This window comes from Chiloscyllium plagiosum, unplaced genomic scaffold (assembly GCF_037043375.1).
Source record: "Chiloscyllium plagiosum isolate Xiang-an unplaced genomic scaffold, Cpla_swu_hap1 HiC_scaffold_3, whole genome shotgun sequence".
NCBI classification, from domain to species: domain Eukaryota; kingdom Metazoa; phylum Chordata; class Chondrichthyes; order Orectolobiformes; family Hemiscylliidae; genus Chiloscyllium; species Chiloscyllium plagiosum.
In genome coordinates, this window is record NW_028270141.1 from 152,272,238 (window position 1) to 152,291,177 (window position 18,940).

General features: G+C 40.9%; 1 protein-coding gene across 1 annotated transcript in view; it reads left to right on the plus strand.

Annotated features, from left to right (window-relative positions):
- ptk7b (protein tyrosine kinase 7b) overlaps window positions 1-11,072 on the plus strand; it is a 278,930-nt gene extending 267,858 nt beyond the window's left edge. The window contains exon 20 of the mRNA XM_043687347.2: window positions 9,776-11,072. Within this exon, the coding sequence (XP_043543282.2) occupies window positions 9,776-9,936 (161 nt within the window). The 3' untranslated portion in view covers window positions 9,937-11,072. The remainder of the gene's footprint in view (window positions 1-9,775) is intronic.
- Window positions 11,073-18,940: the final 7,868 nt, after the last annotated feature.

The following is an 18,940-nucleotide window of genomic DNA, read 5'->3' on the forward strand; positions in this document are numbered from 1 at the left end:
GCAAGTTAAGAGTTTTAAGAGTCAACCACATTACTATGGGTTTGGAGTCACAAGTAGATCAGACTGAGTAAGGTCAGCAGTTTCTTTCCTTAAAGGACATTAGTGAACCAGATGGGTTTTTACTACAATCAGTAATAGATTAGTAGCTATCATTAGACATTTAATTCCAGATCCTATATTGAATTCAAATTCCCCATCTGCCATGGCGGGATTTAGACCTATGTCCCCAGAACCTGGATCGCTAGATTATCATTCCAGTAATAATACCACGAAACCATTGTGTCCCCTACACACTTCTGAGTCCAGAAGACTGCAGGATTCCCAAGCAGAAAATGGGCTGCCGTTCTTCCAGCTCGTGTTGAGCTTTTCTGGAGCACTGGAGCAAATCTGGGACAAAGATATTGGCCAGGGAATATGGTGGTGTGTTGAAGTGGTAGGTGACTGGAAACACAGGGTCATTTTTGGGGGCAGAATGCAGGTGTTCTGCAAAATAGTTGCTCAGTCTGTTCTTAGTACACCATATTGTGAATAGTGAATACCGCAGAGTAGATTAAGTGAAGTGCAGGTAAAACATTGCTTCATCTGAAAGGCGTGTCTGTGACCTTGGATAGTGAGGAGCGAGGTAGCAAATAGGCAGGTGTTAAACCTTCTGTGATTGAAAGGGAAGGTGTTTTGGAAGTGGAGGGGTGGACCGGGGTGGGGGGCGGGTCTCAGAGGGAAAGCTCCTTCCGGAAGGCTGACAAAGGAGGGGAGGGAAGTAGTGTCTGCCACAGAATGGCAGCTATTTCTGTGGATGGTAGGTGAGGATGAGGGGGGCCCTATCACTGTTGTGATAGTGACGAGAGTGGTGACAAATGTGCTTCCTGAAAATCCAAAAGTAAATCTGATGTTTGTATAACATCTTTTTATAACAAGCAACTTTTTGTTTTGATCCAAATTTATAAATTGAGTTTAAATTTCACCAATAGTCATAGTGGAATTTGAGACCCTCTCCCCAGTGGTGTTGCATGGACCTCTTGTGCTCTAAAGTTTTGATTGAGAATTTTCTACACTTCTGTTTCATATCTGTTATTTCTTGGTGACTAGTACTGGACACAGTATCCAACATACAGTCTGACTGGAACAGCATGCTGTTTAATTATTCACTCCCCAACCTGTAGTCACTGTTATTAAGTACCTTATTACATTTATTCATCTGTACTAGTTGAACATGTTTAGTGTCAACTTTTAGGAGTCAACCCATTCCTGAAATTAAAACAAAAAAAAGCATGAAATACTCATCAGGTCAGGTAGCATCTCTGGAGGGAACAGTTAACTTTTTAGGTTGATAACCTCTTTCAGAAATGAAGGTAAAAGATATGTAGGAGTTATTAGGTCAGTTGCATTTGTGACTAGTGCAACCACTAGATGGCTCACTGTACACGTACATAAATTTGGAATGTGCTTTTAACATGCATTCAGGGCAAAGTGCCATTTATCAAACAAATCACCTGTTACCAAGTATAATGCACAAATAACTTCAATAAGGGAATCCAGTCAACATGAATAATTCCTTGTAAGATCTGTAATCAAACAAATCAGCATCATACTGGCTGACAGATGAAGTAACAGTGCTGTGAAACATCAAACAGTGCTATAACCTGAAATGAATAATCTTAATATTTGCAAATCCAAATACTAATGCGTACCTTACTGTGCTGTGGCTTTCTATTCTTTATCAGTCACCATGGCTACAGTTATGATCAGCTGTTGCGAATGCTAGATAAGTCCAATCCAAATGAAACCTACCTCACGTCTTTAATTTTTCAGTTGGTTACCAGGGTGGCTAGATCGTGAAACATATTCACACGAGACTGCTAATGTTCGTTAACACCAGAAGTGAAGTACACAAAAGCAAAAGAAAATGAAGCTATATGTAGAACAATTGGAAACATCTCAACAGAAGCAGCAAAACAAAGTTCCAATTGATTTCCCAAAACTATCATTTTACAAATACTCAACTCCAGAGAAATATTACTCCTATCTCAACTCCTTAATTTCTCACAGAATTGACTCTTCCCTGTTTCTTTTCCTTGAACTGTTGAGACAGTTTTATAATTCCTTTCTGGCCTACAAGCATGAACCTCCAACAATTCTGTTGGCCTAAACTTTTTCACTTCTGACAACATAAAAGCCTCAATACAAGCTTGACTGCATTGGAAGTTCCACAAACTAAAAACACTTTGAGCATCATGCCATTCTTTGCCTTTTTGCCATAACCTTACACATTGTTTCTGTGTAAATAGTCGCATGGTGGCTCGGTGGTTAGCACTGCTGCCTCATAGCGTTAGGGACCTACGTTTGATTCTATCCTCTGGTGACTGTTTATGTGGAGTTTGCATATCTGAGGAAAGGTAAGAGAGGTCGGCACCTAGGGCAGGAGTCTTTTGTGGATATACCCATTTCAAACAGGTGTGCTGTTTTGGAAAATGTAGGGGATGACGGATTCTCAGGGGAACGTAACACGAACAGCCAAGTTTCTGGTATTGAGACTGGCTGTAATGCAACGAGGGTACGTCGGGTTCCAAGAAATCAATTGTGTCAGGGGATTCTATAGTCTGAGGTACAGACAGACATTTCTGTGGCCAGCTGCGAAAAAGCAGAATGGTGTGTTACTTCCCTGGTGCCAGGATCAAGGATGCCTCAGAGAGGGTGCAGAATGTTCTCACGGGAGAGAGGGGCCAGCAAGAGGTCATTGTCCACATTGGAACCAACGATATAGAAAGGGAAAATGTTGAGATTCTGAAGGGAGATTACAGGGAGTTAGGCAGAAATTTAAAAAGGAAGTCCTCAAGGGTTGTAATATCTGGATTACTCCCAGTGCTACGAGCAAGTGAGGGCAGGAATAGGAGGATAGAGCAGATGAATGCATAGCTGAGGAGCTGGTGTATGGGAGAAGGATTCACATTTTTGGATCATTGGAATCTCTTTTGGGGTAGAAGTGACCTGTACAAGAAGGACGGATTGCACCTAAATTGGAAGTGGACTAATATACTGGCAGGGAAATTTCCTCGAATTGCTTGGGAGGATTTAAATTAGTAAGGTGGGGTGGGTGGGACCCAGGGAGATAGTGAGGAAAGAGATCAATCTGAGACTGGTACAGTTGAGAACAGAAGTGAATCAAACAGTCAGGGCAGGCAGGGACAAGGTAGGACTAATAAATTAAACTGCATTTATTCTAATGCAAGGGGCCTAACAGGGAAGGCGGATGAATTCAGGGCATGGTTAGGAACATGGGACTGGGATACCATAGCAATTACAGAAACATGGCTCAGGGATTGGCAGGACTGGCAGCTTAATGTTCCAGGATACAAATGCTACAGGAAGGATAGAAAGGGAGGCAAGAGAGGAGGGGGAGTGGCATTTTTGATAAGGGATAATGTTACTGCTGTGCTGAGGGAGGATATTCCCAGAAATATATCCAGGGAAGTTATTTGGGTGGAACTGAGAAGTAAGAAAGGGATGATCACCTTATTGGGATTGTATTATAGACCTCCTAATAGTCAGAGGGAAATTGAGAAACAAACTTGTAAGGAGATCTCAGCTGTCTGTAAGAATAATAGGGTAGTTATGGTAGGAGATTTTAGCTTTCCAAACATTGACTGGGACTGCCATAGTGTTAAAGGTTTAGATGGAGAGGAATTTCTTAAGTGCGTACAAGACAATTTTCTGATTCAGTATGTGGATGGACCTACTAGAGAAGGTGCAAAACTTGAGCAGTAAGGCAGGGCAGGTGACTGAGGGGTCAGTGGGGGAGCACTTTGAGGCCAGCGACCATAATTCTATTAGTTTTAAAATCGTGATGGAAAAGGATAGATGAGATCTAAAAGTTGAAGTTCTAAATTGGAGAAAGGCCAATTTTGACGGTATTAGGCAAGAACTTTCGAAAGCTGATTGGAGGCAGATGTTCGCAGGCAATGGGGACGGCTGGAAAATGGGAAGCCTTCAGAAATGAGATAACAAGAATCCAGAGAAAGTATATTCCTGTCAGGGTGAAAGGGAAGGCTGGTAGGTACAGGGAATGCTGGATGACTAAAGAAATTGAGGGTTTGGTTAAGAAAAAGAAGGAAGCATATGTAAGGTATAGACAGGATAGATCGAATGAATACTTAGAAGAGTATAAAGGAAGTAGGAGTATACTTAAGAGGGAAATCAGGAGGACCAAAAAGGGACATGAGAAAGCATTGGCAATTAGAATTAAGGAGAATCCAAAGGGTTTTTACAAATATATTAAGCACAAAAGGGTAACTAGGGAGAGTATAGGGCCCCTCAAAGATCAGCTAGGCGGCCTTTGTGTGGAGCCACAGAAAATGAGGGAGATACTAAATGAGTATTTTACATCAGTATTTCCTGTGAAAAAGGATATGGAAGATATAGACTGTAGGGAAATAGATGGTGACATCTTGCAAAATGTCCAGATTACAGGCGAGGAAGTGCTGGATGTCTTGAAACGGTTAAAGGTGGATAAATCCCCAAGACCTGATCAGGTGTACCCGAGAACTCTGTGGGAAGCTAGAGAAGTGATTGCTCGGCCTCTTGCTGAGACATTTGTATCATCAATAGTCACAGGTGAGGTGCCGGAAGACTGAAGGTTGGCAAACGAGGTGCCACTGTTTAATAAGGGCAGTAAAGACAACCCAGGGAACTATAGACCGGTGAGCCTGACTTCAGTAGTGGGCAAATTGTTGGAGGGAATCCTGAGGGACAGGATGTACATGTATTTGGAAAGGCAAGGACTGATTAGGGATAGTCAACATGACGTTGTGCGTGGGAAATCATGTCTCGCAAACTTGATTGAGTTTTTTGATGAAGTAACAAAGAAGATTGATGAGGGCAGAGCAGTAGATGTGAACTCTATGGACTTCAGTAAGGCGTTCGACAAGGTTCCCCATGGGAGACCAATTAGCAAGGTTAGATCTCATGGAATAAAGGGAGAACTAGCCATTTGGATACAGAACTGGCTCAAAGGTAGAAGACAGAGGGTGGTGATGGAGGGTTATTTTTTATACTGGAGGCCTGTGACCAGTGGAGTGCCACAAGGATTGGTGCTGGGTCCTCTACTTGTTGTCATTTACATAAATGATTTGGATGCGAGCATAGGAGGTAAGTTTGCAGATGACACCAAAATTGGAGGTGTAGTGGACAGCGAAGATGGTTACCTCAGATTACAACAGGATCTTGACCAGATGGGCCAATGGGCTGAGAAGTGGCAGATGGAATTTAATTCAGATAAATGTGAGGTGCTGCATTTTGGGAAAGCAAATCTTAGCAGGACTTATACACTTAATGGTAAGGTCCTAGGGAGTGTTGCTGAACAAAGAGACCTTGGAGTGCAGGTTTATAGCTCCGTGAAAGTGGAGTCGCAGGTAGGTAGGATAGTGAAGAAGGCGTTTGGTACGCTTTCCTTTATTGGTCAGAGTATTGAGTACAGGAGTTGGGAGGTCATGTTGCGGCTGTACACGACATTGGTTCGGCCACTATTGGAATATTGCATGCAATTCTTGTCTCCTTCCCATTGGAAAGATGTTGTGAAATGTGAGCGGGTTCAGAAAAGATTTGCAAGGATGTTGCCAGGGTTGGAGGATTTGAGCTATAGTGAGAGGCTGAACAGGCTAGGGCTGGTTTCCCTGGAATGTCGGAGGCTGAGGGGTGACCTTATAAAGGTTTACAAAATTTTGAGGGGCATGGTCGGATAAATAGACTCCCCTGGGATTGGGGAGTCCAGAACTCGAGGGCATAGGTTTAGAGTGAGAGGGGAAAGATATAAACGAGACCTAAGGGACAACGTTTTCACACAGAGAGTGGTACGTATATGGAATGACCTTCCAGAGGATGTGGTGGGGGCTGGTACAATTGCAACATTTAAGAGACATTTGGATGGCTATATGAATAGGAAGGGTTTGGAGGGATATGGGCCTGGTGCTGGCAGGTGGGACTAGATTGGGTTGGGATATCTGGTTGGCATGGACAGGTTGGACCGAAGGGTTTGTTTCCATGCTGTACATCTCTATGACTCTATAAAGAAACATAACACAGCCAACCCAGAAAAAGTAAGAACAGAAGAAGAGAAAAACACGTGGAGTCTGGAAGGCTGGAGAGTACTGAATCAATAAAGGTAGGGCATTATTTCTTGAGCTTGCTTTGAGCTTCACTGGAAAATGCTATCGGGCTATAGACAGGTCAGCAAGGGAACGAGGTGGAGAATTAAATTAAGCAACTGGAAGCTGAACGTCTGAACCGTTTGAAATATCTGAAACTGCTTTGACAGGCTGTGGGAAATTTCAAATCAGCACTTTTCTTTGAATAAAATACATCTGAAAATGTAGTGAATTATGAACCATTGGATGGTACTGTTGCTGTATTTCTGTTCAGTACTTGCGCAGGCTGGATAGAGTAGGTTGGGAGAAGCTGTCACTCATTAAGATAACAAGAACCAGAAGGCATAGATTTAAAGTATTGTGTAAAAGTGAAGATCTGGACCCAAGGTGTGGGAGGGGGGGGGCCCTGTTCTGTTATTGGTCAATAAACACTAGCAATCGATCTGATTCTTTACGACTTCACACTTTATTACTCACGGCCGGGCCCAGATCGTCCAGAAGCACAGAGGTTAAACACTTCTGTGTTCCTCAGAGGAACTGTGCACATGGCTTAAAACAAAGACATTTTTATACTTTTCTTAAAGAGAGGTACAGGCTGCAATTGTACAGTTCATTCAAACAATTACCAATCAATTTAACAAAATGGTTTTATTGACAGCAACTTAACCCAATGATATTTCCTGGGAACCAACCTTGTTTTCCAAAACTTAAGCCATTTTTATCTCATGAACCGAGTTTTTGCACCTGCATTTGAAGGTCAGTTAGGATTGCCAGTAGTGTCTTATCTCGTCCAGTTATTTCTATTCTGTAAAGGAAGCATTGTCTACTAATCTTTGTTGAGACAGACTGTGGTCGTCAATAATACAGCTTTAGCAGGGTTAAAAGCCAGTTTATGCAGCTTTCAGCAGAATTGTCAGTTTGAAGTCTCGAAGCCATTTTGTCATCTTATTTGCATTAAGAAGCCATTTTATTGCCACCTAAGTTAATAAGAGCATGTATTAAGTGGTTTTTCCTGACAACATATAGTTCCCTCAGCCTGCATTCAGGTTTCAGATCCTTAAAAGAAGCAAGGGTGATGTGACAAATAAATTTCTTTGCTCAGCAAGTGGTTTGGCATGGAATGTACTGCCTGGAAATGTGACGGAGGCAGATTCAATTGAGATGTTCAAAAGGGCATACAATGATTATTTGGATAGAAATGTGTAAGAGTAAAAGGGGGAGAAAGCAGGAGATTCTTACTAGGTAAGGATGATCATTTGAGTAGCCATTATGGACACAATGGGGCTGAATGGCCGCCTTCTGCATCATAACAAATCTGTGATCCCACTTATCCTTGTAATTTTCCGTCTAGTATAGATGATATTGTTGATGCTCGTGAGAGCTTGCTTTATTTGCCTCAGATATTGTCACCCATCACTGAGGTAGTGTGTCGGAAACCATGCCCTTCTGTTCCTAAAGTCATTGCAAAACTTTAAATATTCTAAAAAGTATGCAGAGTTCTCCAATTTACCTGACTTTCAGATCCAGGTTGATGGAAAGCACAGACAAAATTTCTGTACAGGTTGTTCTGCTATAATGCGAATTGGCTATAACGCGATTGATGAATTGTGGACGTTGTGTGGATAATACAAACTTTCTACTAAATGGGTATACCAATTTTCTGTTAGCAATCTTCTACAGTGCAATTTTCTAAAGCAGTTTTCTATAACATGATTTTCTATAGCGCAAGGTAGCAGAGGAACACAAGTGTCGCGTTATAGCAGAACAACCTGTATTTAATAATAATTACTATTTATAACAGACAGATAGACTCTAGTTACAGGTAAACAATTGTGAACCGTTGACACATAACTAATTAAAACTCAAGCCCTCTTATAAATGCCCCCCCCTTGCACGCGTATACAGAAAAAAATGGGTGTTGTGGGTGATGGGGGAAATACTAGAAAAGTAGTTCAGTGATCCTTGTTCATAGAATTGCTGAGATGATCCTTGTACTGAGAAGAACACCGCTTCCTGATCATTGTTTCTGGCAGAAGGCCTGATAACTAGTTGCTAGTCCACTTTAACCACTTGCTGCCAGCTGAGACTCCATTTGTACATCACTTTTGGCTTCAGTCTGCAAACCTACTGCTTAAAACAGCAGCAGTGTAAGCATTACTTACAGTGAAGGTCAGGTTACTTGCTTTTAAAAGTGCAGCAAGCCTTCAGCAATCTTTTTACAATTCTTTTCCCTTCTTTCCACAATCAAAGAAAACAGAAAACTGAAAAAGTGGTCTTTTCAATATTTTCCCTTATATTTGTGCATTGAAGATATTGCATAATAAAATATATTGAAGAGTATATTTGAAGCACAGTTGCTGATGTAAAACACGTACTGGAAAGAGCAACAATATACTAGCATTGAGATTCCCTTTGGCTCAGGACAAATGTATCATCAATACAAATGTACATAACACAAAGGTAGAGGAAAGGTAATGCCGAGGTAGGGTGGCTGCAATAAAATTACTGTGGTCAAAGAAATGGCAGATAGAATATATTGGAAAAGTGTGAGGTTCTGCACTGTGCTAAGAAGAATAGAGGCATAGACCATTTTCTAAATTGGGAAAGGCTTTAGAAATCTGAAGTATTAAAGGACTTGGGAGTTCTAGTCCAGGATTCTCTTAAGGTTAACATGCAGGTTCAGTTGGCAGTTAGGAAGGCAATTGTAATGTTAGCATTCATTTCAAGAGGGCTAGAAAATAAGAGCAGAGATATAAGGCTCTACAAAGCTATAGTCAGACCACATTTGGAATATTGAGCAATTTTGAGCCCGATAAGGATATGCTAGCCTTGGAGAGCATCAAAAGGGGGTTTACAAGAAAGATCCCAGGGATATGGGGCTTGCCACACAAGCGGTTGAATCTGGGTCTGGACTCAAAGCCTGGATTGAATGGACACGAAGATGATGTTTCCACTATTAGGAGAGACTGTGACCGATGGGCACAGCATTAGAATGAAGGCACGACCCTTTAGAATTGAGATGAGATGGAATTACTTCAGCCAAAGGGTTTGAATCTTGTGGAACTCATTCACAGATTCAAAAAGCTATGGAAGCCAAGGTACTAAATGTATTTAAGACTGAGATAAATATGTTCTTTGATTAGTAAGGGGATCTAATTTACACAGAAAAGACAGAAGAATGGGGTAGAGTAACCTGATCGAATGGTGAGAAGGCTCATTGTGCCAAATGGCCTAATTCTGCTCCTGTCTGGAATTGGTACTGAACCATACTAATAAACAAAGGCCTAAGTGGAAGTGCTACAGTTATACTCTTTAGGTTGTGGAGTGCAAAGATTTTCCAACAGTTGCCACTCCAGATCACTGTCCAGTGGTGTGAATGTGTACACAGATAAATAAGGGAAGGATTGGTACCCTTCTGAGTAGCCAGAAGGCCTTTCTTTTCTCACCTCACCAACTAATTAAGTTTAAAAACTAATTTGTTAAAGGCATAAATTTTCAAGATATATTCCCTTCCTCTAAGCTGCAGATGACATCTCCGATTGATACAAGTTTGTTCTACCTCTCACATCTTCAATATGTGGTAAGGTAGGGGAAGAAATGAGGATAAACTTAAAGATTAACCAGTTTTTATTTTGCAGGCATACAAAACAATCAAATCAAACTTCCTGCACCTGAGGGCTGTCCATCTAAACTCTACAAACTGATGCAGCATTGCTGGGCAGCAAGCCCCAAGGACCGCCCATCTTTCAGTGAGATTGCTAACATATTGGGTGAAATTCCTGCTGACAGCAAAGTCTGATGGCGATTAATGACTGTTACCAAAATCATGCACTGTGTTCAACAAGAAGATATCAATATCACGTCAAGGGCTTGTCTGCTGGCTATGTCTCCTAATTTTTGTTTTTTTTTTGTTTTTATTATTTCATCCAAGAAATCAAGCATTTCCAATTCTAGTGATCTTTTGATTAATCTCTACAGAGTGCAGTTCTCAAGGCCTTTCATCCATTACTGTTATCATGCACGTTTTTAATGCCCTGGAAGTTTTTTTCTCTCAAGTGCAGGAGTTGAGATACTTGCCTCCAACCAACCAGAAAGGCTTTGTTAGGTGGCTAGTGACAGTACAGATTGACGAGTATGTTAACGAAGAGCAATAAATGATGATCACTTCACCACCCCACCCTTCTCAACCCCCAGCTGCTCATCTCGTGCACCACTGTGAAGCACATTGCCACACAGAAGGAATTTGCTTCATCGAACTATTCATTTCAAAATGTAAAAGATCAAGCACAATAGATCTTTGCAATATAATAATGTTCAAAGAGAATAATATGTACAGAGAAGCTGCAGGCTTTTTGAAAGGACCAGAGCCTGTTGCTGGATGGTACATGATCTCAGGATGTCTCCATGCCTGGAGCTTGTACATACTGTAGAAAATCACAACTTTAACATTAACAACAATACTTAATATAGAAGAAGTTGAAGAAACTTGTCTATTTATTCAAGAGTTTCTCAATTACTTGTCTTTCCAAATGGTACTGTTTATTTGCCTCCTTAAAAGAAATGTTTATGTTATGTATGTTAACCTTTAAACATATCTTTACAAGCAAAAACTCTATATCTAAAGCCATTGGTTAAACTTGTGTTGCATATAGGCAAGTCTGTATTGAACCAAGTGCCTGGTGTATGAAGGAATTGTTATCAGTTTTCAATATTGTAATGAAATGCAAAATTCTGTTTTTATAATTCTTTTAAGAAACTTTTTTTATATCAAGCTTTTCAATTTTTTAAGTGTGGGAAAAAAAACCTTGGCTGATATGTTAGTATTTTAAATTTGTGTAAAAGTTAGACATTTAGTTCATATTTGACTTGTATGGTTGGTTTTATATCAGTAATTTTTACATGCTGCTGTCAATAAAATTCTCACTTTTTTAGGTATTTAATTTTAATCTGTATCAATAGCTGTCTATCGTTTAATTCTTGCTTAAGTCACAATAAGGGGAGACTAAGTATAATCCTCATGATATCAGTATGCCTCTGGATAAGTGCTTGTCATGGCTACGTGCAGAATGGGTCAGAGGAGAAACTAGACGCCATATTGTGATATTTGTAACAAAAAAAGCTTTTATTTACATAATATCTTTCATGATTACAGTATATCCCAAAGTACCTGGTTGTACATTAAGTGTCATTATTGTAATAAAATGTGAGCAGCCAATTTGAGCACAGCAAGCTTTCACAAGCTGCAATCAGATATAGAGATGTTAATCAATTACATCACAGGAGAGAGGCTGAATATAGCCTAGTGAGATCAGTCACTAGGCATATCTGTATGTCACAGAGAAGATGGTCCTGTCCAAAAGGAAGAAATAAGGGGGAAAGCATTGTGTCTTTACCAACAACAGATTGTCACAAAGTGCTTTACAGATGTACTTTTGAAGTGTAGTCTCTGGAAAAAACATGGCTGCCAATTTCCTCCATCACACAGCAATGAGAATCACCTGACATTTATACTGATAGTGTTGATTTTATAAATATTAGCCAGGACATTAGCTTCTCCTCTTCAACAAAATACCAAATTGTCTTCAGCATCCTTCTAATGGGCAAATGGAGCCTCAGCTTAATTTCTTAGCCCAAAGGCAGCACCTATAACAGTCCCTTTAGAGATTGGGAGGAATGTGCAGCAAATCAGTATGATTATGAAACAAACTGGGAGTGTGAACCTACATGAGAAGAGCAGCAGTAAGAGATAAAAGTTTGTAGAAGATAGTCCAGTCTACCTCTCTGTGCCAAAGATACCACAGGAAAACAGGTTGGTGATTGGTGAGTATTTATTCCCTGCCTGTTTTGATTAGCCAAGTCATTTAAATCAGGTGACATTATTAGAGCTGAAGAGTATTGTTAGAAAACTCACTTTTCAAGTACTTAACATCCAATCTAAATAAATTGAATACAGATGACTAAGCAGGTGATGTGATGCAGAGGTCGTGTATGGGTGTGCTAGTAGATTTTTTAAAAATAACCTATTTTTCTAATCAACCTGTTCAGAGAAGTTATCAACTTCTGAAGGAGTTCTGAGAAAGGGTCACCAGACTTGAAACATTAACTCTGATTTCTTTTCACTGATGCTACCAAATCTTCTGAGCTTTTCCAGCAATTCCTATTTTTGTGCCTAGGTTTAGGACCTTTCTTCTGGGCTGGAGTGAAAGGGGAAGGATCCAATTGTCATGGTCCAATTAGGTACCAATGATATAAGGAATAAGATTTTGCTGAGGAATTAAGAGTCTGAATTAAAAAGGAAAATTACACCAGTAATAATCTCAGGATTACTACCTGAGGCAAGTAGAAATTGGTGAGGGCTAAAGAACAAAGAAAATTTACAACCCAGGAACAGGCCCTTCAGCCCTCCAAGCCTGAGCCGATCCTGTCAGTCAATTCCTAAGCATCTGTATCCCTCTGCTCCCCACCTACTCATGCATTTGTCCAGACGCATCTTATATGAATCTACTATGTCTACCTCTACCACCTTTGTTGGCAACGCATTCCAAACGCCCACCATCCTCTGTGTGAAGTACTTAACGCGTGTATCCCCCTTAAATTTTCCACCTCTCCTCTTGAAAGCGTGACCTCTCGTTATGGAATCCTTCACCCTGGGGAAAAAGCTTGTCTCGATCCACCCTATCTATACCCTTCATGGTTTTGTAACCTCAATCAGGTCCCCCCTCAATCTCCTTTTTTCTAAAGAAAATAAACCTAACCGACTCAACCTTTCTTCATAGCTAGAACCTTCCATACGAGGCAACATCTTCGTAAACCTTCTCTGCACCCTCTCCTAAGCGTCCACATCCTTTTGGTAATGTAATGACCAGAACTGTACACTGTATTCTAAATCCGGCCGAACCAATGTCTTGTACAATGTTGACATGACTTGCCAGCTCTTCTACTCAATACTGAAAATGTGTTGCTGGAAAAGCGCAGCAGGTCAGGCAGCATCCAGGGAACAGGAGAATCGACGTTTCGGGCATAAGCCCTTCTTCAGGAATGATTTCAATCTACTGCGAATCCTCCTACAAGGATGCCTTCCTTGAAGAAGCTCTCTTCCTCCCTCTACAAAGATTTCAGTGAGTCCTCATTCCTGAAGTCCATATATATGACATCAACAACCCTTCCTTCATCTATCAACTTGGCCACTTCCTCGAAGAACTCTATTAAGTTGGTAAGGCACGATCTCCCCCGCACAAAACCATGTTGCCAATCACTGATAAGCCCATTCTTTTCTAAATATAAATAGATCCTATCCCTCAGTACCATCTCCAGCAACTTTCCCACCACTGACATCAGGCTCACTGGTCTATAGTTACCCGGAATATGCCTACTATCCTTCTTGTATAGGGGACAACAAGAGCAACCCTCCAGTCCTCCGGCACTTCACCTGTATTTAAGGATGCCACAAAGATGTTTGTCAGGGCCTCAGCTATTTCCTCTCTTGCCTCCCTCGGCATCCTGGGATAGATCCCATCCAGTCTTGGAGATTTGTCCACCTTAATAACCTCTAGCCTACCCAACACATCTTCCCTACTTATGTCAACATGATCCAGACTAATCAAGCTTCTGTCTCTATTTTCTACATTCATCATGTTCCTCTCCTCAGTGAACACTGACATAATCTTTAAGAGAAGAGGATGAGTATAAGAGAAGTAAATGTGTGGCTGAAAGATTGATGTGGGAGAAATGGTTCTGATTCAGTGGCTACTGGCACCAGCACTGCAGAAATTGAGAGCTGTTCCATTGGGACAAGCTTGATTTGAAATTTGACCAATACTGGGACAAATGCCCTGGTGAGTCTTATAATTAGTGTTATAAACAGGGCTCTACACTAGTTAGTGTGGGGCAAAGGTTCAATTTGAAAAAGTTTAAAAACTTTAAAAATAAACAAGAGTAGAGTTGCAAAGTGTGAAGAGGTGAACAGCTATCAAAGTGGCAGGAAGGGGCAGAAAATATAAGCAGAAGAGTGCAGGAGAGATTAGAACAGAATCAGTAGTAATGATAAAACTTTAAGGCTTAATTTTTAAAATTTTAATGAGATAGATGAGTTGTCACAAATAAAAATAAATGAGTCTCTGAGATCTGCAGCACAGAAAAAAAACCCTTTGAACCATTGCCTTGTATGCCTTGGCAAGCACACATCAACATGCTACTAAAATATTATGAGAGTTTCTACTTCTACCACTCTTACAAGCAGTGAATTTTACCCTATGGGTGAAAAAGATCAGTGCCCACTAGTCACTGAACCCTTCATCCAGAGGAAAGGTCTCTTTCAGTCTACCCTATCTGTGCCCCTATAATTTTATACATCTCAATCATGTTCTGCCTCAATCTCCTCTGCTCTAAAGAGAACAACCCCAGTCTGTCCAGTCTCCTCTTCATAATTGAAACTCTCCAGCCCATGAAACATTCTTGTACATCTCCTCTGTACTCTCTGCAGTACTATCACATCCTTCCTATAATGTGACTCCCAGAACTGCACACAATACCCTGGCTGTAACCAATATTTTATACCATGCCAGCATAACCTCTCTGCTGATGAACTCTGTGCCTTGTCTAATAACAGCCTTAACCGCTTTAATCTACATGTCCTGATACCTTAAGGGGCCAGTGTGTATGCACACCAAGGTCCCTCTGATCATCAGTGCTTCCCAAAGTCCTAACATTCATCATGTATTCCCTTGTTTGTCATACCCAAGTACATCACCTCACATTTATCTGGATTGGATTTCATTTGCCATTGTTCAGCCCATCTGACCAACCCATCTTTGTCTTCTTGTAGGGAGGCTATCCTTATAATTATTTACCACTCTGGCAAATTTTGTATCGTTCGCAAACTTACTGATCAACCCTCTGACATTCAAGTATAAATCATTTATGTATACCACAAACATCAAGGGCTGCAACACTAACCCCTGTGGAACACCATTGAACACAGAATTCCAGTTGGAGAAAAACCTATTAACCATCAACTCTCCTTCCTGCCATTCAGGCAACTGTGGCTCCAGATTTGTCAAATTTCTTTGAACCCCATGGGTTCTTACATTTGATGTAAGTCTTCCATGCGAGACCTTGTCAAAAGCATTGTTGAAGTTGACAACCTCAAAAACGTTGCCCTCAACTACACACCTGGTCAGCTGTTTGAAAAATTCGATCAAGTTGGTCAGACATGACCCCTTAATAAAACCATGCTGCCTGTTCTCAATTAATTCCCAGTGTCTCCAAATGCAGATGAAGTCTGGCTCAAAATTGCTTCCAATAGTTTCTCCACCATCAAGGTTAGACTGACTGCTCTATAGTTTCCTTGCTACTTCCATGAGTATGTTATGACAATGGCCGTCTGCCAGTCCTCTGGCACCTTCTCCTGTGGTCAGGGAGGAATTGAAAATTTTTGCAAGCATCTGTGCTATTCCTTCTTTGCCTCACTGAACGACCTGACATACTTTTAATCTGCCCTTAAGAGTTATCTGCTTTTAAGTTTACTAGAAGAGTCAGAACCCCTCTGTCTATTGCTAACTTTTTAAATCATATCACCGACTTTCTACCTGATTTTTATCCCCATATTGTCTCTCTCACTAGAGAACACTGACCTAAAGTATACATTTAGAATCCTACCTGTGTCCACTAAGCTGGGTGGCAGTGTTTGCTGTGAGGAGGATGCTAAGAGACTGCAGGATGACTTGGACAGGCTGGCTGAGTTGGCAAATACTTGGCAAATGCAATATAATGTGGATATATGTGAGGTTATCCACTTTGGTCGCAAAAACAGGAAAGCAGATTATTATCTGGATGGTGGTAGTTTAGGAAAAGGTGAGGTGCAACAGGACCTGGATGTTAGAGTGGAACAGTTGCTGAAGGTTGTCATGCAACTGCAGCTGCAGCAGGCAATGAGGAAAGCTAACAGTATACTGGGCCTTCATAGTGAGAGGACTTGAGTATCAGAGTAAGGATGCCTTATTGCAGTTATATAGGGCCTTGGTGAGGCCATGCTTTGAGTATTGTGTGCAGTTTTGGTCTCCTAGTCTGAGAAAGGACATTCTTGCTATTGAAAGAGACCAGCAAAGGTTCACCAGACTGATTCTGGATGGCAGGATTGACATATGAAGCAAAACTAGATCGACTGGGCTTGTATTTGCTGGAATTTAGAAAGAATGAGGGGGGGATCTCACAGAAACACACAAAATCCTGATGGGACTGGACAGGCTAGATGTGGGAAGAAAGTTCCCAATGTTAGGAAAGTCCAGAGTTAGGGGTCATAGTCTAGGAATAAGGAGTCAACCATTCAGGACTGAGATGAAGAAGAATTTCTTCACTGAGTTGTGAATCTGTGGAACTCTCTCCCACAGGAAGGTGTTGGGGCCAGTTCATTAGATTTAGTCAAGAGAGAACTGGGCATGGTCCTTACAGCTAAAGGGATTAAGGGATACTGAGAGAAGGTGGGAATAAGATACTGAGATTGCATAAAACCCAAAAGAACAGCAGGAACTGTAAATCAGAAACAAAAACTGAAGTTGCTGGAAAAGCTCAGCAAGTCTGACAGTATCTGTGAAGAGAAATGAGAGTTAATGTTTTGGGTCAGGTGACCCTTCCTCAGAACTGATAGTTTTGAGTAAGGGTCAATCAGCTCTGAGGAAGGATCACCGGACCTGAAGCATTAACTCTGATTTATCTTCACAGGTGTTGCTAGATCAGCTGAGCTTTTACAGCTACTGATATTGCATGATCTGCCATGATCATATTGAATGGTGATGTAGGCTCGAAGGGCTAAATGGCCTACCTCTGCACCTATTTTCTATGTACCCTCTGGCTCTGCAAAGAAATTAAGGCAGTGGTCCTTAATGGTCCCTACTCTTTCCATTGTTATCCTTTTACTCTAAATGTACATATTAAAAAATCTCAGTATTTTCCTTTATTTTACCTGCCAGTATCCTTCATATATCCCTTTTTAGCTCTCATTATCTCCTTTCAAATTTCTCTTTTGCATGTTCTAGCTCCTTTAGGGCTTTTGCTGCGTTGAGCCCTCAGTATCTTCCATAAACCTCCCTTTTTCTTTTAATCCAATGCTGTATATCCCTTGATATTTAGGGTTCACAGGATTTGATGCTACCCTTTTTCTTTATTGGAACATGTTGGCCCTGTACTCTTCCTGTTACCTTCTTGAATGCATCCCATTTCTCTGAGACAGATTTACATGAAAGTATCTGCTCCAGACCACTGGCAAATCATATCTGGCCTTATTAAAATCACCCTGCCCCCAGTTTAGAACTTTCATTTAATGCCCATATTCGACCTTTTTCACAGCAATCTTCAATCTTTACAGTTATGGCCAAAGTCTGCAAAATGCTCCCCCATTAATAATTCACCCACTTGCCCAACTTCATTACCTAAAATAAAATCCAAGGACCACCACCTCTCTGTAGGGCCTCCTATGTACTGACTTATAAAGCTGTCATGGATGCATCTTAAGAACTCTGCTCCCTCCAAGCCTTTCACACTACAGGTCATTCTGGTATAACATGCATTTCATTAACACGAATTGGCTACAAAGTGATTCATGAATTGTGGACACGATCACACAAGCTTTCTACTGAATGGATATAGCAACTTTCTATAGTGTTCTTGTACAGTGCGATTTTCTATACTGCAGGGTTGCAGAGGAATGCAACTGTTACAGTAGAATGACCTGGATGAATATCCCAGTTAATGTTGGGGAAGTTGAAATTCCCTACTGTCACTACCCTATTACTTTTATGCATCCCTGAAATTTGCCTGAGTATCTGCTCTGTTATGTGGCCTCCTGTACATTCCCAGCAATGTGATTGCTTTGTTTTGATTTTTTAAAAGTTCTACCTAGTCAGGAAGGCAAATGGAATTTCGATATTTATTTGAGAAGCTCTAAGATGTCATTTTCCCTTACTGCTGTAATAAATTGTGATGCTACTTGATTAGTTATTTACAGAGATATGGTGCAGTGTGACTCGCAGTGGCAACTCACTATTCAAGGGCATTTGACACTTGGGACAAAAGGCATAAAAGAAGTTGAAGATAGTGAGGACTGCAGATGCTGGAATGTCAGACTCAATAAAAGGTGGCGCTGGAAAAATCACAGCAGGTCAAGTAGCATCAGCAGAGTAGGAGAGTCGACACTTTGAAGACCCTTTATTAGCACTGGGGAGGTGAGGTAACATTGTTAATAAATGACTTTATCGGTACAATGGTGAGCAGTGATATACAGAGGCACCTCAGGTATCAAATTTCGGATTATCCGAACAAAATTGGATTATCAACAACATTATCCAAACTTATGCTCGGCTAACTATGTTTTCTGGCACTCTATTATCCGGCATTGGATTAACCAAATGAAATACTCCCCGCCTGAGTCCTTCAGATAATCGAGGTTCCTCTGTTTGTGCATTGGAATCAATTTGAGTGGAAATAAGGAATAACAAGGAAAAGAACTCTGTGGGAATCGACTATTTGCAACTGTAGGGTTATCTAAGTGTCAGATAAGGTATAAATCGAGAAGTAATAGAGATTTGTAAGGAGGGTGCCAAAATTGTCATGGGTAATTTTAATCTGCATATTAACTGGACGAGCCAGATGAACAAGAGTAACTCAAGATGAATTTGTACAGAACGTTTATTTGAACGTGTACAGAACGATTATTTGAATATCAATTGTCCGAATTTCGGATTATCCAAACGATCTCAAGTTCCCTTAAAAATGTTATCCATTATAGAGTCATAGAGATGTACAGCATG